The 22218-nt window shown below is 41.5% G+C and overlaps 2 protein-coding genes across 35 annotated transcripts in view; both read left to right on the top strand.

Moving 5' to 3' along the window:
- PAK1 (p21 (RAC1) activated kinase 1) overlaps positions 1–1724 on the top strand; it is a 236440-nt gene extending 234716 nt beyond the window's left edge. For all 30 annotated transcript variants that reach the window (XM_084975452.1, XM_084975463.1, XM_084975453.1 and 27 more), the window contains one exon: positions 402–1724. In XM_084975452.1, coding sequence (XP_084831578.1) covers positions 402–488 — 87 coding nt within the window. In that variant the 3' untranslated portion in view covers positions 489–1724. The remainder of the gene's footprint in view (positions 1–401) is intronic.
- Positions 1–22218, top strand: part of LOC100511652 (glycerophosphodiester phosphodiesterase domain-containing protein 4) — an 882168-nt gene that overhangs the window by 719228 nt on the left and 140722 nt on the right. For 3 of the 5 annotated variants that reach the window (XM_084975426.1, XM_084975423.1, XM_084975422.1), the window contains exon 1: positions 9313–9712. The exons of 1 other annotated variant lie outside the window; for it this stretch is intronic. The gene's annotated coding sequence lies outside the window, so the exon portion shown is untranslated. Of the gene's footprint in view, positions 1–9312; positions 9713–22218 lie in introns of those variants that run through there. One more of the 5 variants, XM_084975432.1, reaches the window with a different exon arrangement.

Below are 22218 nucleotides of genomic sequence, written 5' to 3'. Positions count from 1 at the left end.
ATGAGCATTTTGGTGGATTCACAAACTCAGTTCTCTTGGAAATATACATAGAAGTGGATTTGCTGGGACTTAGGATAGATGTGTATTTAGCTATAGATAGAGACTGCCAAACAGTTCTCCAAAATGGTATGTTATCTTTTAAAAATGTCTTTCAGGAGTTTCCTAGTGGCCTGGTAGTTAAGAGCATTGTCACTGCTGTGGCGTGAATTTGAACCTCCACATGCAGTGGGCATGGCCAAAAAATTTTTTTTAATTTATATGGATGTCCTTCAATTTGAGAATGATCCGAAGCTCTTCAAGTAGGTCCTTGGGCAAACATGGATGCCCTTAACGTCTTGTAATGGTTGCTGAAGAAGAATGGTAAATTGTCATGTGTCTTTTGTTCTTTTTCTCCTTTTCAGCATCAGTTCCTGAAGATTGCAAAGCCCCTCTCCAGCCTCACTCCACTGATTGCTGCAGCAAAGGAGGCAACCAAGAACAATCACTAAAACCACGTCACCCCAGCCTCATTGTGCCAAGCCTTCCGTGAAATAAATGCTCATTTCGGAAATTCCAACCCCCAATGCCCCCTCTTCCTTGTCTTGCTCCTCCTATTTCCTGGTCTAGTGCTCTCAAGACTTTGATCCTTGAAAACCATGTGTCCAGCATTGAAGAGAACTGCAATTGACTAATTGGATGACAGTCATTTTGAAATAAGGAATTTGCTTCCAGTTTGTGGATGTGAGGGTGGCTTATGATCAAGGGCTTATATGAATAAACCCTGGGACTCCTATTTCTACGTAGCAACATCCCTCCCCCATCCATTCAGTTCTTGACTATATAAATTTTTGGCTTTATAACATTATCAATTTACAACCTGTTGAGATTTTTCTTTAGCGCTTGCTTTTCTGTTACCAAACTGCCCAAACACCTTATTGTACTTGAAAATTGGAACAGCTTGAGAATGCCGTGGGCTTATAGTCTGCCAGGGACGTGAAATGGCTCTTCTTCCTGGACTTTGGCACACCTAATCCTGATATGGGGGAGAGAGCTACCACATTTTTCTTCATGTGTGCTTCTAGCAGCTCTGTGAGAGGATCTTGACCCAGTAGTGTTCCTCATGCTATTTCTTGTGAAATGGTCTTGGCTATATAGCAGCTTTTGACTCCCTAAGTCCCCCTAGGCTGCTGCCCCCATTGTCCTTGTTTAGACCACTGAGAGGTTTCCTAGGGCACCTGCTGGGTGAGAGCAGTGTGAGACATCAGGAAAAAAATATATATGTAGCTGCTTTTAGAACAAGGCTGGGCATTAGCACCTGTCCAGCTATATGTGATGTTTCAAGAACTCAACCTCTTTTTCCATCTAGAATAAGAAGCTGAAAGTTTGTCTCAGATCTTCTAACAGCCTGAATCTTTGAATCAGAAGGAAAGATCTCTAAATCTGAGACTACATATTAGTTTTGGAGAAATTTATCAGCCTTATGTGATACACTGCCAGCTGTGAGGGGACCCTGTTTTTACAATGCATGGCCAAGCTCTCTGCAAATGGAAATGCTTGCACTGGGTGTTGGGGATGTTTGCTACCTCCTGCTATCTTTGTGGTTTTGGTCCTCTCCTTATGGTAGGACCCATGGTCAGCACTGTGGCTTGTCTTGTCAGCCTCAATGGCTACCTTGTCATGCTCTGAGGTACCACCGCCTCTGCAGCACAAGTTTTAATTCCTTCAATAAAAGGAGATCGAAAATATTCTATTTGGAGTGTGCCTTTCTTCCTTTCCTTTTCCCCTTCCTTTCCTAATTTTTTATTTTGAAATATTTTCAAACTTAAAAAGTACAAGATTTTTTCTTTTAGAATCATTTGAAATTAAGTTGCAGATAAGTTGCCTCTTTACCACTGTATATACCTTGATGCTTATTGCTTATTCTTAACATATTTATTTATTTGCTTTTTAGGGCTGCACTTGGGCATGTGGAAGTTCCCAGGCTAGGGGTCAAATCGGAGCTAGAGCTGCTGGCCTGTGCCACAGCCATAGCAACCTCAGATCCGAGCCACATCTGTGACCTACGCCAAAGCTTGTGGCAACACTGGATCCTTGACCCACTGAGCAAGGCCAGGGATCGAACCCAGATCCTCATGGATGCTAGTTGGGTTCATTTCCACTGAGCCACCATGGGAACTCCAAAACTTTCATTTAAATATAGATTAATTAAGAGAAATTGGCCCCACATGTTTGTGTATTGTAAGCTGTTGGCTTAGGCACTAGTGGAGGCTGAGAAATCCCATGTTCTGCACTTGCAAATTGGAGACCCATGAAACCCAGTGGTCTAATTTGAAGGCCAGACAACCATGGTTTAGATTTTAGTCAAAATCTGATGTTAAGAACCTGGAGCACTGAGGACAGGAGAAGATCAATGTCCCCGATGAACAGTCAAGCAGAGAGCAGACTTCTCCACCTTCTTGTTCTATTCCGGCCCTCGACTAATTGGATGATGCCCACCCACATTGGGGAGAGCACCTGCTTTATTCAGCCCATCATTTCAAATGCTAAACTCTCCTGGGAACACCTTCATAGACCCAGACAGACATAGTGTTTAACCAGATACTGGGTTTCTCATGGCCCAGTCAAGCTGACCATCACACGCCTCATACCCACCTCCTGGTTGAGCCAACAACTCATAATGCTGTGTTGTTATGACTTTTAGATCAAGGGTTGGAAGTGTTGATTGATGACCCCTGATACTGTCTTAAAAACAAAACACAACACAGACACAGACACAGACACAGGAGATCCTCCATGCAGTTCCTGAAAGGACAAGTACAGTTGGCTTGCTCGTGTAAGATAGAAGGGATGTTAGATGATGGTAGAGCCCAAGAGAACACAAGAGTGAGGAAGACCCAAAGATTGTACCTTCTTACTTTGAGACTGCTATGGTAAACTGGTGAGTCTGATGAGACTTGAGGAAATGTTGGTTAATTGCCTCCCTGGAATCTTGGAGTTTCTGATTAGTTGAGTTTTAAGACGTAAGCATTGGCTGTCCCGTGAAGTTTCCAACACTCAATATAAACACTAGAGAGATGACTGTTTAAGTAACCGAGCAGGATCCTGTGGGGCCATTCTGGGCACAAAAGCCTTACTGTGGCCCATTTCATATTTGCAGGATAAAAGGCTTCAGGCTCATAGACCTTGTTGAGTTGCAAAGAATAAATTCAAACAGTTTCTAATCAGAGAAGGAAGGGAATGCATAAAGAAGGATCAATCCAGAGAAGGAACAATGCAGCCATTAAAGTAGCAGGATCCTGGTTCCTCCTCAAGGAATATACATTATACTGTCTTGTGAGTTCTGCTGAAACTAAGGCCCCTCACCCAGCTGGAGGATGTTAACTTCAGGTTAAAAACAAGATTTTTGGAATACTGCCCTCTTACCTCACCACCAACCAATCAAGAAAGTCACATATCCTGTAGCCCTCACCCTAAATTGTGCTTATAAAAATTTTCCCCCCAAAACCATTGGGAAGTTTGTGGGGTATGGTCATGAGTGAGCTACCTATTCTTGCTTGGCCCTGCAATAAACCTTACTGGGCTCCAAACTCTGACATTTCATTTTGTTGGCCTCACTGTGGTGTTGGTTTTTTAGGTAACATTTACTATTGGAATATCTAGACATCCGCTCAGATAATGGAACAGTCTTCATGCCCACACAGTTTAACAGCATGTTTCCATGCCTTTGATTGCCTGCAAAGTTGGAAGCAAGAGAACTCTGAAACTCTCTACTCATAGACAATAGCTGCTTGTATAATTCCCTCTGAGCACTGAACATAGCCATCTCCTTTGCATAACAAATTACCACAAACATCATGGCTTGAAAACACAAATGATCTCAGAGTTTCTGTTGGTCAGAGGTTGGTTCACAGTCTGGCTGGATTTTCTGGTCAAGGTCTCATCAGGCTGAAAATCCAAGTGTCTGTCTGTGATTCATGTGGGGCTTGGAGTCATCTTCCAGGCTCACTGGTTGTTGGTAGAATTCATTTCTTTATCATTGTAGGACAGAGGTCCTCATTTTCTTGCTAGCTATCAGCAGAGGACCCCGTTCCTAGAGGGTGTCGCAGTTTCTTGCCACATAGGCAATTCACAAAATAAACATTTGCTTTCTTTTCGACTAGCCAGACATAGCTCTTTGACTTGCATTTCAGCAACTAGCCAGAGAAACTACTTTTAAAGGGCTTATGTGATTGGTCAGCTTCATTTAGATAATCACCCTATCTTAAGGCTAACTGTTTGGGGAGCTTAATTACATCTGCAAAATTCCTTCTCCACCTAGATTACTGTATGATTGAACTGGGAAAAGGTACGTGTATACCAAAGACTGGGAATCTTGGGGAGCCATCTTAGTCTGGGCTACTATAACAAAATAGCACAGATTGGGTAGCCTGTAAATAATAGAAATTTATTCTGGAGGCTGGGAAGTCTTAAGACCATGGTGTCTCTAATGGTCAGGGCCTGGTGAAGGCCCTCTTCCAGGTTGCAGACTGCCAATTTCTCTCTGTATCCTCACATAGTGGAAGGGGCTGGGTGTCTTTTACAAGAGCATTCATTAGGGCTCCTGACCTCCTAGTACCATCATACTCGGCATTAGGATTCCAACATGGATTTGGGGGAGGGAAACATTCACACCATAGCAGGGGCCATCTAAGAATTCTGCCCAGCTAACCCTGCAAGGGTCTGTGGGCTCTCAGCCATCACTTAGGGACCCAGAAGTCAGGGGATAGGGAAATAACTGGAGTAGAAGAGCTGTAGTGCCGAGACCTGAACCTCGATGTTCCTTCCTTCACTTCTGAACTTTTTCCTAAACCGTGACTCTTTGGCAGTTGGGAAGTTGGCACAATACCCTGTACCAAGAGTTGGTGGATCCAGTCTGAAGTCACTGCAGGCGCCATGAAGCTGGCTAGTGGTGGCCCACTCAACTGAGGTCACACTAACACCTTTATCCTGCATTTGATGTTACATACCTTGCCACATGGGCATCATACTAGATGTCCTCACCTTTGGATGTAAGTAAATGCAGCCCATGAAGGAAGGAGATTGGTGGTAAGGGGTCCTCTCCTGGGTTCTTGTTAAAATGATTGTGCTGGGCCAGTTATGGATGTTTTCAGAAGCTTCTCACCAGAAATAAGGGAATACTTGAAACCATGGGAGGCATTTGGATGAAGTACATATTTTTTTATATTTGGATCATTTCAGGAAGATTTTAGGCCACCTCATTCTTCCATGCATCTCTTATTTTTTTAATATTTTTTTGCCATTTCTTGGGCCGCTTCCGCGGCATATGGAGGTTCCCAGGCTAGGGGTCTAATCGGAGCTGTAGCCTCTGGTCTACGCCAGAGCCACAGCAACGCAGGATCCAAGCTGCATCTGCAACCTACACCACAGCTCACGGCAACGCCAGATTCCTTAACCCCCTGAGCAAGGCCAGGGATCGAACCCACAACCTCATGGTTCCTAGTCGGATTCGTTAACCACTGAGCCACTAAGGGAACTCCCATGCATCTCATTGACAGTGGCTCCTTTGCTAATCTGTCACAATGTTGGATCAGTCATTAGTTATTGGATGCAGCAAGGGAGAGCTTGATGCACTCTAGTGTTTCCTACTTACTGCTCCACGTTTCCTATCCTACTCCATTCAATTATACTACCCGTTACTTGCCTATGGATTGACTGTGAACAATGGATTATTAAGTTCCATGTCTAGTTCTTTCTCCTGGGATGACCTAGGATTCTTGGTAATTGGGAAAGACTTGGGAACAATCCTACAGGTCTTGGTTAGTCTTGTTTTATTTTTTTAAATTTAAATTTATAATGGAGTATAGTTGATTTGTAATGTTGTGTTGGTTTCAAGTGTATCTTTGTTAGTCTTTATTCAAGCCCTGTAATTATGAATGTTGGCCTTAATTATGCATAATGTGCACACATGCATGCACACACGCACACACAAGACTCTGGACTGCATGATATGCCCCTCCTGGGCCATTTTCCTGTGTGGTCAAATGGATGTTACCTGTCACCTCCAGTGACCACGACTAGAACTGAAGTGATAACCCGGGTGTTTCATTTTTTTCTGTGATTCTCAGGCCCATAGCCACCACCTGGCCAGGGTGTAAAGGAGAAAACTTACTAGCTGTCAGTGAGGAGAGAGGGCTGGGAGACATTGCATATAGTCTGACTCCTGCGTGGGGGAAATTGAGGCTGAAGGCAATGGGAAATCAGCCAAATATGCCAGGCTAAATAGTTTTATGAGATCACTCTAGCCACCCAGTGGATTAGCCTGAATTGTTTTGTTTCTATTGTTTTGTTATTATTGTTATTTTAACCAGGATGGATTTAGATCACAGAACTGATCTTCATAATTTAATAACCAAAGGGCTATCTGTACCCTAATAAACACATCCCAGTTTTATGGATCATGATTAGTAGTGATTAGAATAAGCCATATTTTGCATGTGGGGGAAGGCATTAAAGTTATCGAATGTACCCCAATCAGAACCTCAAATGGTACCTCATTTCTTACTGAGTCTAAGCTCCCTTTGCTCCTGGTTTAGGAAGTGCTATTTATGGTTTCCCTACTCTGGTGATTTTCCAAGTGTAGTTCCTGTACCAGCAACATTAGCATCACCCGAGAACTTTTCAGAAATGCAAATTCTCAGGGACCTCCATGGATCTGCAATATGCACATGGGTCCTCAAGGTGATTCCACCAGTCATCTTTGGGAACCACTGCCCTAGGCTCTGTACTAATTCTCCAGGTTTCTTACAGATTGCAATGGTATATATTACTGGTGGATTGGGGTATAATGCGTAGAGGCCACACTGCGATTGGAGGTGGAGAACTACAGTGGTTTGAGAAATACGGCTAACTTGCCCAAGATTTTTTTGTAGGCTGGCTTCCCAGAAAAGGAGTTGGCCTTTGAACTCCATGCAAAGTAGATACAACTGAATGCTTAAGGAAATCAATTCTACTCGAACGCTTGTCTGCCATGTCAAGACGTGGCCTTTTGCCCCATGTCTTGTCAGGAAAGAGCCTGTGCATTCCTACCCAATGTGTGATAAAGTGGTGAACGGAACTAGAAGCCTTGGTTCTGCCATGTCATGCATTTATTGGATCACAGCCCTTGTCAGACAGCTGTCTTATGGTTTCCAAACCTCTTCCTTTGTGAAGAAACAAAGGAGGGAGTTGATTAGGAGACACTGTACAGCCATACTCATGCAAGGGCCAGAGTCCCTCTCATTCTTAAGTGCTAACTCCAAATGCAAGGAGCAACAGGGAACTTCCAAACCTGCTGTTGGCTTCCTCCTTTCATTCATACTTTTTGTCTAGGATAAAATAGGGCCCACCAGGCTTCAAACTATACATTATAAAAGAACAATATAATTAGATTACTAATGAGTTTACAAAATTGAGTCAGTTCTGTTGGGGCAATAAAACTAAGAAAATAACCTTTGCCAGATATTAATGGCTACCTGTGGTTTCTTACTTACACCATATCATGTCCCCAAGTCGGCTTTTATTACTGATTTGATAGTAAATAGGGAAGTTAAAAATTAAAGCCTCCCACTGAGATTAATCGAATACTTACATTCTTTGAAATAAGAATGCAATCATTAGACTTATTTGATAAATTCTTTTGTATCCTTTTCTGTGTTCTGTTCAGCATGCTTTAGTCTTGTTTGTGTTGCTTCTGCTCTAAAACCAGGGGTGATAGGGTCAGGTGTGTATTTGCCCTAACATGGGACCAACCTCCAGAGCTTGTTTCATTCTCTGTTGATAAGAGAAGAGGAAAAGGTGTTTAAAGAAGTAGTGATCCATGGTGGACAAGCAGGTTAAGGATCTGGTGTTGTCACTGCTGTAGCATGGGTTAGATCCCTGGCCTGGTGCTATAGGTGCAACTGAAAAAAAAAAAAAATTCAGAATGAAGTTTCAGAAAATCTTCATATCACAAAAGATTATTTAACCTCTTGATTGCTACTTAATTTCAGTGGGTGCAAGCATTTTGAAGGACATAGAGGATAAGATGAAGAAGTAATTAGCTGAGTCTTCTCCTGTCAAGCACTGGGTTAGGGATCCAGCATTGTTACTGCAGCAGCTTGGGTTGCTGCTGGACCAGGAACTTTCACACGCCTCAGGTACGACCCCCCCCCCCCAAATTAATTAAAATGATGGTGGTGAGGAACAGGTGGCAATGATCAGAGGCTTTCTGAGCTTAGTCTTACACCAACAAAAGGAGTTAACCAGGTGAAAGTTTGAAGTGGGAAGGGCGGCAGCCTGGCAGCAGGGGCACCATGAAGAAATTCACATTACGTGTTGTGGTGTAGTGGAGCAGGACACAGGAGTTTGCCAGAGTTTCAGTGTGAGTGGGATGAAGCAGAGTAGGGGGAAGATGAAGCTGGAGAGAAAGGCAGGATCCAACTTAAGGAGCTTAAGATTTAACCTCAGGAATAAATTTTAACCATGGTCAGGTTGCATTTTCAAAAGATCTCTAGCTGCTCTTTGACAGGTAGATTTTGGGAAAGGTAAACTGGAAGTAGTGTGATTCTTTGGGAATCTACTGTAGTAATGAACTTAATGCTTACCATAGCAGTACTAAGCAGCTGGTACATAAAGATGATTAGGGGTCTAATGAGCACGCAAATCAGTAAGGAAATGAGGAGGAGACATGACGATAAATAAATAGGAAGAACATTAATCAGAATTTGGTTGGCATAAGGTGGGAGGGCAGTTTGTAGAGGGAAAGGAGGAGTTAAGACAAAGGCATAGGTTTCAGATCTTGCTAGTTAGCAATTTGGAGCCATAGGAGATGAAGTGGATTTCAAGGAAAAAAATCAGGTTAGGGTTTACTGAGTTTGAGGTGTCTACTTCAGATGAGAATGGCCAGCAGGCAATTGGATACAGGCGTCTAGAACTCAGAAATGAGGTCGGAACTAGAAAAACAGCTGTAAGAATCAAAGACTGAACATAGGAAAAAAACCTAAAACAGGTCTATTTTTGAAACAGCTAAGAAAAAAAAAGGCAAGAAAAAATAGTTTAAAAAAGAGACAATCTAAGAATAACTAGTCTAGAAAATAGTTAATTCCTGAACTAAATGATTAACAAGAACTACGTTGATGTTGAAGTTATTTTTAGAAGAACCGAAACAAATCCAACAGGACATACGTTTAAAAACATTTAAAGGCGGTGCTGTGAACCAAGCTTGGGGCTTGGCGTCAAATTCAGTCTTGGTCTCTAATGGGGCCGCTGAGGCGACGCCCCTGGCCACGCCCACTCGCACCTGCGGCCTTGGGGTGGGGGTGGGGTGCGCTTTCCCTTGGCCTCCATCTTGAGAGACGTCAGCCTTTCTAGCACGAGGTCCCGATTTCGGTTTGGGGCTGCGCAGTCGCCCTGAATAGCATGTCTGGCTCTGTGCTTCCCCTTAAGCATCTCCCGCAAGAGGAGGCTCATTAATATTGTCAGGTTGGCAGCCACACCTGAGGCGCTCTACCCAGCCCGCTCATCACGTCGAGCGAAGCTGGAGTTGCCACTGTCCCCACTGCTCGAGCGAGGACCCTGAGTCTAAAGGCTTCCACCTCGCCGGTCCCCAGTTCCTCACCCAAGCCCGGGGCACCAAGCCCTGCAGGCCCTGGCAAGGCCCGGTGGCGGCTGGGCGTCGGGGCTGGCCCGCACTTGGCTTATCTGGAAGTCCCTGCAGGTATGAAGGTCAAGCTTGTTTCTGTTCTAAACGATGATTGCCCAGTGCTGCCTGTTTGAAAATAGTTGTTTTGTGTATTTTGTCCAGTTTTTTAGGTTTTTTAAAATTTATTTATTTTTATTGGGGGGAGGGCGAGTCCTTTTCTGGTATCCCAATTCTGGCATCCCAATTCTGGCAGACTCTCCCGGGTTTTTGCCTCGGGTGACCGGATGACGAGTGGTGCGCTTTCCTGAGGTGGGACAGACTTCAAGAGGAATAGGTTTTGGGAGTTCCCTGGTGGCCTAGTGATTAAGGATCCGTCATTGTTGCTGCTGTGGCTCTGGTCATTGCTGTGGCTCTGGTCGCTGCTGTGGCGAGGGTTTGATTCCTGGCCTGGGAAGCATTCTGTGGGCTTGGCCAGAAAAGAAAAAGAGGAATAGGTTTCAGAGGGAAAATCAAGGACATAATCATTTTAAAATGCCTGTGAGAAATCCGGGTGGAGATTTCATTAGGCTGTTGGATATATGGTTGGGAAATCAGACTGCAAGGGAAATAATATTGCCGTTTCCCTCAGCATTATTGGTTTTCAAGTGAACTTGGCTACTCTGGCTGATGAACACAGAGTTAGAGGGTCTGTAGATGTGTGGAGAATGGTTAAGGTAATGAATTTGATTAAAATGCTGCCTTTTATTCAATATTCAGGCAGTTTACCTTCCTCCCAGTCACAGAATGGAATTCCATTCACAGCATCTTTCTTGGACACTTCATTATTTTCAACTAGTCATACCAAGTTCATGTAGTTTCATCATCAACCAGTTTGAACTTTTTCATTTCAGTTGTGGTCATTTTCCTTTGACCCCTGGGTTTTTAAAAATATGGTGTTAAATCCCCACATGTGGAATTTTCTAGGTATCTCTTGCTTACCGACTTCTGGCTTAAGTAGAATTTTTTTTTTTTTTCTTGGTCTTTTTAGTGCTGCACCATTGGCATATGGAAGTTCCAAGGCCAAGGGTAGAATCCGAGCTACAGCTCCTGGCCTACACCACAGCCACAGCAACGTGGGATCCGAGCTCCGTCTACGACCACACCACAGCTCACGGCAACCCTGGACCCTGACCCACTGAGTGAGGCCAGGGATTGAACCGGTGTCCTCATGGGTCCTAGTCGGGTTAGTTACTGCTGAGCCGGGAACTCCCTTAATTGCACTTTGATGAATGTTCTGTGCATTTGAAAAGAATATAAATTCTCTAGTCATTGAGTACAATGTTCTGTAAATATTAAGACCAATTTATTAATCAAGTTGTTAAAATCGGCTATATCCTTACAGACTTTTTTGTCTGCTTATTATATCCTTTATTGAGATAAAGGGGCTAAGTTTCCCACCATGATTGTGGATTTGTCTGTTTCTCTTTGAGAGGGTATGTGATAAGCATCCATAAATGAAAACTATTTTTTTAAAAGTAATTTTTGTCATTATGAAATGTCCATCTTTATCTCTGCTAATGCCTTTTGCCTCAAGGTGTTTTGGTCTGGTGATAATATAGTGAGGAGATTATATCCTGTGGCCTCAATTCTCACCCTCCCTTTGATTACATCCTTTGTGTCCACACCCTTTGCTGTGCGACTTTACAGGGCCCGCTGCCCCGAGAGGAAGACATCCCTTGAAGCAGAACCTTGAAATGGGCTTGTACATTGGGACTTGCTTTCTTGGACACTTGCCATCACGGTGAGAACATACTCAGGCTAACCTGGTTGAGTGGCACGTGGAGCAGAGTCGTCCACTCATATTAGCTGAGGCCGGTGTAGATTAGCGGAAAGGATAATTGATCAGCTCAGTCATGCAGCTTGTAAATGCTTATGTTATATATGCCTGAGGTTTTTGTCCTTGGTTGGTACATGGCATTATCCTCCTAACGAAACACTGATTCATACACAAGTTTCATATTTTTCTATTCTTTCACCTTCTAGCTCAACAAACCCCACTGTTCTAAGGATTATTATTCTTTTAATCCAGTTAAACACTTTTGTCATTTTTTATTTAGTTAAAACATTCATTCCATTTATACTGAAAGAAATTAGTGATATATTTAGGCTTAACTCTTGCATTTACTGTTGTCATTCTGTTTGTTCTCTGGTTCTGTGTATCTTCTTCACTTTTGCTTTCTTTTGGATTAATTTATCATTATTTATGATTTCATTTGTTGGCTTATGAAATAGGTACACCCTTTTTCAGAGGTAACTTTGAAGTTTGTAGCATGCTTTTTTTCTCTTGTAAGAGTCTACCTTCCGAGTTCCCTTGTAGCACAGTGTGTTAAGGATCTGGCATTGTCACTGCAGTGGCCTGGGTTGATGCTGTGGCACGGGTTCTATCCCTGGCTCAGGAACTTCCGCATGCCATGGGCATTGCCAAAAAAAAAAAAAAAGAAGAAGAGTCTACCTTCAAGTAATACTTTACCACTTTACATCTAGGATGAGAACCCTGCAAGAGTACAGTTTGATTTTCCTGCTCCTGGCCTTGGAACTCTTGTCATACACTTTACTTCTACAGCTGTCATAAGCTGCAATATCCGTTGTTACTGTTTTTGTCTCAGTCAGTTATCTTCCAAAGTAATTTTTAAAATAAGAAAAGCATTATTTTCTATCCACCAATTTATGTATGTATGTATGTATGTATTTGTCTTTTTTAGGGCTGCACCCATGGAGGCTCCCAGGCTAGGGGTTGAGTTGGAGCTGTAGCTGCTGGCCTATACCACAGCCACAGCAATGCAGGATCTGAGCCCCGTCTGCTACCTACAGCACAGCTCACAGCAGTGCTGGATCCTTAACCTACTGAGCGAGGCCAGGGCTCGAACCTGTGTCCTCATGAATACTGGTCAGGTTTGTTAACAGCTGAGCTGTGGCAGAAACTCCATATCAACCAAGATATTTAATGTTTCCTGTGTATTTCATTCCTTTATGTACATTTCATTCCTACCTGGTAATTTTTTCCTTCATGCTAAATGCCTTTTTTTTAAAAAACCATTTCTTGTAGTATAAATCACATAGAATTAATCAATATTAATTCTTCCAGTTTCAAATATTTGAAAAGGCCTTTATTTCACTTTTATTTTTTTTGTTAATTGTTTTTGTCCAGTACTGAATTCTAGGTTAATAGGTTTTGTTTTCTTCATTTCTTTACAGATGTTGCTTTACTGTTGTCTGGCTTGTATTGTTTTCAATGAGAAATCTTGTGCAAGCATGTCAAGAAGTCATTCTTTTTTAAAGAATTATTAATAGGCTTTTTTTCTTTTTTTTTTTTAGAATTAGTTCTAGGTTCACAGCAAAATGGAATAGAAAGTACAGAGTTTAGGAGTTCCCCTGTGGCACAGTGGAAATGAACCTGACTAGTATCCATGAGGATACAGCTTCAATCCCTGGCCTCACTCAGTGGGTCAAGGATCTGGCATTGCCGTGGTGTAGATTGCAGATACAGCTCAGATCCCATGTTTCTGTGGCTCTGGTGTAGGGCGGCAGCTATAGCTCCAATTCTGGGAACTTCCATATGCCACGAATGTGGCCCTAAAAAGCTGAAAAAAAAAAAAGGTGCAGAGTTTATACATATACCCCTGCTCTTCCCACATGTACAACCTCCCACACTCTCAATGTCCTACACCATAGTGGTATATTTATTACTATCAGTGAAGTTATGTTGACACAACATTGTCACAAGCCTATAGTTTACATTAGTGTTCATTCTTGGCATTATACAAGGTATTTAAAAAAATTTTTTTTATTAAAAAAATTTTAAATTTTTATTAAAAATTAAATTTTATTAGTTTATTTTTAATTAAAAGTTTAAAAATTTTGGAGTTCCCGTCATGGCGCAGTGGTTAACGAATCCGACTAGGAACCATGAGGTTGCAGGTTCGGTCCCTGCCCTTGCTCAGTGGGTTAACGATCCGGTGTTGCCGTGAGCTGTGGTGTAGGTTGCAGACGTGGCTCGGATCCTGCGTTGCTGTGGCTCTGGCGTCGGCTGGTGGCCACAGCTCCGATTCAACCCCTAGCTGGGAACCTCCATATGCCGCAGGAGTGGCCCAAGAAATAGCAAAAAGACAAAAAGACAAAAAAAAAAAAAAAAAATTAAAAATTTTATTTTTATTAAAGTATAGTTGATTTACATTGTTCCTTCAATTTCTGCTGTCCAGCACAGTAACCCAGCCATATATATACATGTATATGCACACATTCTTTTTTTTTTCATAATTACCTTCCATTATGTTCTAACTCAGGAGACTAGACACAATTCCCTGTGCTGTTCAGTAGGACCCCATTACTTTTCCGTTCTTTTTTTTTTTTTTTTTTTTTTTTTTGTCTTTTTGCCATTTCTTGGGCCGCTCCCGTGGCATAGGGAGGTTCCCAGGCTAGGGGTCGAATTGGAGCTGTAGCCACCAGCCTATGCCAGAGCCACAGCAATGCGGGATCTAAGCTGTGTCTCCAACCTACACCACAGCTCACGGCAATGCCGGCTCCTTAACCCACTGAGCCAGGCCAGGGATCAAACCCGCAACCTTGTGGTTCTTAGATTCGTTAACCACTGAGCCACGACGGGAGCTCCACTTTTCCATTCTAAGTGTAAGAGTTTGCATTTACTAACCTCAAACTCCCCCGTCCATTCCCTTCTCTCCCCACTCCCCCCTGGCAAACACAAGTCTGCTTTCCGTGTTGATGGTCTGTTTTGTACATAGGATCATCTGTGCTGTATTTTAGATTCTACATATAAGTGATAGCTTATGGTATTTGTTTTATTTAGTATGAGAATCTCTAGTTCCATCCACGTGGCTGCAAATAACATTATTTTGTCCTTTTTTATGGCTGAGTAGGATTACATTGTTTATATGCACCACATCTTCTTAATCCATTCATCTATCAGTGGACATTTGGCTATTGTGAATAGTGCTGCAGTGAACATAGCGGTATCATTGTGTCTTTTGAATGAAAACTATGTCTGGATATATGCCCAGGCATGGGATTGCTGGATCATGTGGTAGTTCTATATTCAGCTTTCTGAGGAACCTCTGTAATGGTTGTACCAGTTTACATTCCCAGCAACAGCGAAGGAAGGTTTTCTGTTCTCCACATCCTCGCCAGCGTTTGTCATTTGTTGATTTGTTAATGATGGCCATTCTGACTGGTGTGAGGTGGTACCTTATTGTAGTTTTTTTTTTTTTTAAGATTTTTATTTTTTCTATTTTGGCTGATTTACATTGTGTGAATTTATGCTGTACAGCAAAGTGATCCAGTCATAAACATGTACATATACATATACATACATTCTTTTTCTCACATTATCCTCCATCATGTTCCATCACAAATGACCAAGTATATTTCTGTGCACTACACAGCAGGATCTCATTGCTTATCCACTCCAAATGCAATAGTCTCCATCTGCTAACCCCAAACTCCCAGTCCATCCCACTCCCTCCCTCTCCCCCTTGGCAACCACAAGTCTGTTCTCCAAGTCCGTAAGTTTGTTTCTTTTCTGTAGAAAGGTTCATTTGTGCCGTATATTAGATTCCACATATAAGTGATATCGTATGGTATTGGTCTTTCTCTTTCTGACCTACCTCACTTAGTATGAGAGTCTCTAGTTCTATCCATGTTGTTGCAAATGGCATTATTTTGTTCTTTTTATGGCTGAGTAGTATTCCATTGTGTATGTATACCACATCTTAATCCATTCATCTGTCAGTGTACATTTAGGTTGTTTCTGTGTCTTGGCTATTGTGAACAGTGCAGCAGTGAACATAGGGGTGCATGTGTCTTTTTCAGTGAAAGTTTTGTCTGCTCAGGAGTGGGATTGCTGGGTCATATGGCAGTTCTATATTTAGTTTTCTGAGGTACCTTCACACTGTTTTCCATAATGGTTGTACCAATTTATGTTCCCACCAACAGTGTAGGAGGATTCCCTTTTCTCTACACCCTCTCCAGCATTTGTTATTTGTTGACTTGTTAATAATGGCCATTCTGACAGGTGTGAGGTGTTACCTCACTGTAGTTTTGATTTGCACTTCTCTAATAATCAGTGATATTGAGCATTTTTTCGTGTATCTCTTATCCATCTGTATACCTTCTTTGTAGAAATGTCTATTCAGGTCTTCTGCCCATTTTTCAGTTGGGTTGTTGGTTTTTTTGTTGTTGAATTATATAAGTTGTTAATATATTTTAGATATTAATCCCTTGTCAGTTTCATCATTTTAAACTATTTTCTCCCATTTCATAGGTTGTCTTTTTTTTTTTTTTGTGATTTCTTTTGCTGTGCAAAAGCTCGTAAGTTTAATTAGGCCCCATTGCTTTATTTTTGTTTTTCTTTCTGCTGCCTTGGGAGACTGACCTAAGACAACATTTGTATGATTGATGTTTGATGTCAATATTTTGCTGTTCTCTTCTAGGAGTTTTATTGTGTCTTGTCTTATGTTTAAGTCTTTAAGCCATTTTGAGTTTATTTTTGTGCATGGTGTGAGGGTGTGTTCCAGTTTCATTGATTTAGATGCAGCTCTCCAGTTTTTCCAGCACCACTTGCTGAAGAGACTTTTTGCCATTTTATATTCTTGCCTCTTTTGTCGAAGATTAATTGGCCATAGGTGTCTGGGTTTATTTCTGGGTTCTTTATTCTCTTCCATTGGTCTGTCTGTCTGTTTTGGTACCAGTACCACATTGTTTTGATTACTGTAGCTTTGTAATATTGTCTGAAGTCTGGGAGAGTTATGCTTCCTGCTTGGTTTTTGTTCCTCAGGTTTGCTTTGGCAATTCTGGGTCATTTGTGGTTATGTATAAGCTTTTGGATTGTTTGTTCTAGTTCTGTGAAAAATATCATGGGTAATTTGATAGGGATCACATTGAATCCATAGATTGCTTTGGGTAGTGGGGCCGTTTTAGCAGTATTAATTCTTCCAGTCCAGGAGCCTGAAATATCTTTCCATTTCTTTGAATCCTCTTTAATTTCCTTGATTAATGTTTTATAGTTGTCAGCATGTAAGGCTTTCACCTCCTTAGGTTTATTCCTAGGTATTTATTTTTTGGGGGTGCAATTTTAAAAGGTAATATATTTTTATATTCCTTTTGTAATAATCATTTTTAGTATACAGAAATGCAACCGATTTTGGAGTGTTAATCTTGTATCCTGATACTTTGCTGAATCCATTGGTCAGTTTGAGTAGTTTTTGTGTGGAGTCATTAGGGTTTTCTATATATAGTATCATGTCATCTGCATACAGTGACAGTTTTACCTCTTCTCTTCCAATTTGGATACCTTTTATTTCTTTTGTTTGTCTGATTGCTGTGGGTAGAGCTTCCAATACTATGTTGAGTAACAGTGGTGAGAGTGGTCATCCTTGTCTTGTTCCAGATTTTAGTGGGAAGGTTTTCAGCTTTTCTCCATTGAGTATTATATTTGCTGTGGGTTTGTTGTAAATGGCTTTTATTATGTTAAGGTATGTTCTGTTTATACCCACTTTGGTAAGAGCTTTGATCATGAATGGATGTTGGACTTTGTCAAATGCTTTTTCTGCATCTATTGAAATGATCATGTGGTTTTTGACTTTTCTTTTGTTAATGTAGTGTATGACGTTGATTTGCATATGTTGAACCATCCTTGTGAACCTGGGATGAATCCCACTTGGTTGTGGTGTATGATCTTTTTTATATGTTGTTGGATTTGTTTGGCTAAAATTTTGTTGAGAATTTTTGTGCTTATATTCATCAAAAATATTGGCCTGTAGTTTTCTTTCTGGTGATTTTATATTCATCAAAAATATTGGCCTGTAGTTTTCTTTTCTGGTGATATCTTTGTCTGGTTTTGGAATTAGGGTGATGGTGGCGTCATAGAAGGTCTTTGGGAGTGTTCCTTCTTCTTCAGTCTTTTGGAAAAGTTTAAGGAGGATGGGTATAAGTTCCTTTTTGTATATTTGGTAGGATTTGCCTGTGAAGCCATCTAGTTCTGGACTTTTTATTGTAGGGAGTATTTTTATTACATACTCAGTTTCATTTCTAGTGATCAGTCTGTTCAGTTGATTGATTTCTTCTTCTTCCTTTTTTTTTGGTCTTTCTGTCTTTTTAGGGCTGCATTTGTGACATATGGAGGTTCCCAGGCTAGGGGTCCAATCGGAGCTGTAGCCACCAGCTTACGCCAGAGCTACAGCAATGCCAGATCCAAGCTGCGTCTTTGACCTACACCACAGCTCATGGCAACATCAGATCCTTAACTCACTGATCAAGGCTAGGAATTGAACTCGCAATGTCATGGTTCCTAGTCAGATTCGTTTCTGCTGCACCATGACAGGAACTCCGACCTATTTCTTCTTGATTCAGTTTTGGCAGGCCGTAAGTCTTTAGAAAATTGTCCGTTTCTTCTAGTGTGTCCAATTTGTTGGCATGTAATTGTTCATCGTATCATTTTATGTTTTTTGGTATTTCTGCAGTGTCCACTGAGATTTCTCCTTTTTCATTTCTTATTTTGTTTATTTGAGTTCTTTCTCTCCTCTTCTTGGTTAGTCTGGCCAGAGGTTCGTCAATTTTCTTTACCTTTTCAAAGAAACAGCTCTTGGTTTTGTTGATTTTTTTTTCTGTTTTTTTGAATCTCCCTTTTATTGATTTCCTCTTGGATCTTTGTGATTTCCTTCCTTCTGCTGACTTTAAGTTTTGTTTGTTCTTCTTTTTCTAATTCTCTTAGGTGGGGGTTAAGTTGTCAGTTTGAGATTTTTCTTCTTTTGTGAGGAAGCCCTATATCGCTACAAACTTTGCTCTAAGCCCTGCTTTTGTGGCATCCCACAGATTTTGAGTGGTTGTGTTTTCATTAGAATACCTAGAATTTGTCTCTAGGTATTCTTTAATTTCCATTCTGATTTCCTTGTTGACACATTAGTTTTTCAGTAGCATGTTGTATCATCTCCATGTAGTCAGTTTTTTCTCATATCTTTTCCTGTGGGTCTATATTTCTAGTTTAATGTCATTGTGGTCAGAGAAGATACTTGAAATAATTTCGATACTCTTAAATTTATTGGGGTTAGTTTTGTGCCCCAGTATGTGGTTTAATCCTTGAGAATGTTCAATGTGCACTTGAGAAGAATGTATATTCTGATTTTTTTGGATGTAATGTCCTGGAAATGTCAATTAAGTCTTTTCTGTTGTGTCATTTAGGATCTCTGTTGCCTTATTGATTTTCTGTCTAGAGGATCTGTCCATTGATGTGAGTGGGGTGTTAAAGTCCCCTACTATGATTGTATTCCCATCAATTTCCCCTTTTATGTCTGTTAGTATTTGTTTTATGTATCCTGGTGCTTCTATATTAGGGGCATGTATATTGACAATTATAATATCCTTTTCTTAAATGGATCCTTTTATCTTTAAATAGTGTCCTTCTTTTTCTTTATGGCTTTCATTTTTTGTTTGTTTGTTTTTTCTTTGTTTTCCTTTTAGGGCTGCACTGGGGCATATGGAGGTTCCCAGGCTAGAGGTCAAATCAGAGCTGTAGTTGGTGACCTACACCACAGCCACAGCGACATGGGATCCAAGCCGTGTCTATGACCTACACCACAGCTCATGGCAACTCCAGGTCCTTAACCCGCTGAGCAAGGCCAGGGATCAAACCCGCATCCTCATGAATGCTAGTCAGATTTGTTTCTGCTGAGCCTTCGTTTTAAAGTCTGTTTTGTCTGATATGAATATTGCAGCTCCTGCTTTCCTCTCTTTTCCATTCACATGTAAACTCTTTCTCTATCCCCTCACTTTCAATTTATATGTGTCCTTTGCCCTAAGGTGAGTCTTTTAGGCAGCATATTGTAGGCTCTTGCTTTTTTATCCAATCTTCTACTCTGTGTCTTTTGATTGGAGCATTCAGTTTATTGGCATTTAAGGTAGTTATTGATAAATACATATTTATTGCCATTTTAAACCTTGTTTTCCAGTTGATTCTGTGTTTCTCCTTTGTTCCTTTCTTTTTTTGGTTGAATGATTTCCTTTTATTTTATGCTCATTTCCTCCTTTTTTTTAGTTTTTGTGAATGTAATGTTTGTTTTTATTTGTGTTTACCCTGTTTTTCAAGTGTGTTAACCCCTTCCTATATCTATTTGCTTTAGTCTGATAGTCATATAGGCTCAAACACATTCCAAAAAAAAAAAAGAGTCTAGATTTTCTTACTTTCCTTCCCCACATTTTATCATTTTGATATCCTTTTTTAACATCTTCATGTTTGCCCTTTTGCTGTTCCTTGTGTTTTAACATCACTTTTACAATAGGTTTTTTTTTTTGTTTTGGATCTGTATACTGGCTTATTTAAGTGATTGCTTTCCAGTTATTTCTTCCATCCTATTCTGTTTCTTCTTGCTTCTTTTTTATTTAGAGGAGCCCTTTCAACATTTCTTTTAGAATGGGTTTAGTATTGCTGTACTCTTTAGCTTTTGTTTGTTGGAGAACATGTTTATTTCTCCTATTTTTAAATGATATTCTTGCTGAGTGGATTTTTCTAGGGTGAAAATTTTTCCCTTTTAGAACTTTGAATATATCTTGCCACTCTCTTCTGGCCTGTAGTGTTTCTGTAGATAAATCAGCTGATAGCCTTATGAGGGTTCCTTTATAATTAACTCTTTGTTTTTCTCTTGCTGCCTTTAGAATCCTCTCTTTATCTTTAACTTTTGCCGTTTGTATTATAATACATCTTGGTGTGGGCCTCTTTGGGTTCAACTTGTTTGGGGCCCTCTGTGCTTCCTGTGTCTTGGTATCTATTTCTGTTAGATTTGGAAAGTTTTCAACCGTAATTTCTTCAAATATATTTTCTTTTCTTTTTCTTCTGCTTATATTTTTTCTTTTTTTTTTGTCCTATAGCATTGTTTTATTACTCAATTACATTTATAGTTGTACATCAATCCTTACAACCAAATTTTATAGCATTTCCAACCCAAACCCCCAGCACATCCCCCCCACCCCCCAATCTGTCTCATTTGGAAACCACAAGTTTTTTAAAGGCTTCAAATATATTTTCAGTCCCCTTTTTCTTCTCCTTCTGGAATCCCTATTATGCATAGATTGGTCTGCTTTATATTATCCCATAGATCTCTTATATTGCTTTTGTGTGTTTTCCTTTGGCTTTCTGTCTGCTGTCCTGATTGGGTGATTTCCATTATTCTATCTACCAAGTCACTAATTCATTCTTCTGCATTATTCATTCTCCTCTTTACTGCCTATAGCTCAGCTCATGTCACTGCAGATGAATTTTTTTTTAATTTTTCTTGGCTCCTCCTTGTATTTTCTAGTTCCTTTCTAAGTAATCTGCATTACTGTTCATATCTGCTCTCAATTCTTTCATATTCAGTCTTAAGTCCTTCAGTATTTTCACTATCTCCTTTTTGAATTTGGTGTCTGCTAGAATGCAGAGGTCTGTTTCATTGTTAGCTCCCTCATGAAAGAATTCTCCTGTTCTTTTAGTTGGGAATGGTTGCTGAGCGTCATCATTTTGCTTATATTTTTCTTATTCTGTGAGTTTTGGGAAAACAACTAATGTAGTCTTGGAGGGCTATTTATATGCTTGAGTGCCCCTGGGTATTTTGTTAGGGCTTACTTTTTATTTTTAGTGTGCTGTGCATGCTTCCAGGGAGATGGAGGTAATGGGCAAGACTAGCAGCCAGTTCCTGGTTGCTGGGCCCTTGACAGTGGCAACGACCCGCGGGAAGGTAGCACAGGCTGTTCCTAGTTGCAGGGCCCTGGGAAGTGACAGTGATCAGTCATGTGTTGGTGGCTCCCTGAGTCCTTGGCAGTGGCAGCAGCAGGGAGGGTGTGTTCCGGGGTGTGAGAGCAATAATTGGTGGTGCTCGGTTGCAGTGCTCTCTTCTCTGCCAACCTCTGAGGTGACTGGGGCTGCAGGTGGTGCCTGTTTACAGATGCCTAGTGGTTTCAGGCCATGCCCACCTCTGGTGTCTTGGATGACTGCTGTGGTTTGTCCCCACTGCCTGTAGATCATGAAAGAGGGGCTGCATCACGCTTAACCCCCTGCTGCCCTTAGGCCACAGAAGAGGTGCCTGGTCACCGGTAGCCCACACACTTGGCACCTCACCACCTGTAGCCTGTGCCAGAGGTACCCTGCCCTCTGAGAGTTGTGCGTGTGCAGGGAAAGAGATTCTTAAGGCAGTCCACCCCTCCTCCTCTCGCCCTCCCCAGCAATGGTGCCTTGCTTCTCCTGTGGGCACAGGTTCCCTCGGCTGTGGTGTTTCGCATCCCAGCCTGTGGCATTTGGCTCCCCAGCCTGTGGCGCACTGTTCCCTAGCCCCTTGGGCTGTCCCCATACAGCCAATCCTAGTTCCCTCCCCGGAACTGACCTCTGGAGCCTGAGTCTCAGTGCCCAGCCCCTGCCGAGCATCTCAGGCTGTGGTGTCCAGGGGCAGTGGTGCAGATGGTCTGCGTGGCTTTCACTCTGCTTTGCCCTCCTTAGTCCAGCTGCTGCCCTTTTCTCCGTGACTTCAAGGTACCTCTGTCTTGGCTGATCTGCCCGTCAGTTAGGT

Source organism: Sus scrofa, chromosome 9 (assembly GCF_054392235.1).
Source record: "Sus scrofa isolate SSC_HxYL_T2T_F1_AM1 chromosome 9, Sscrofa_HxYL_maternal_Yorkshire_Landrace_v2.0, whole genome shotgun sequence".
NCBI classification, from domain to species: domain Eukaryota; kingdom Metazoa; phylum Chordata; class Mammalia; order Artiodactyla; family Suidae; genus Sus; species Sus scrofa.
The sequence above is the reverse complement of the archived record's forward strand: the minus strand, read 5'-3'. Positions and strand labels throughout refer to the sequence as shown.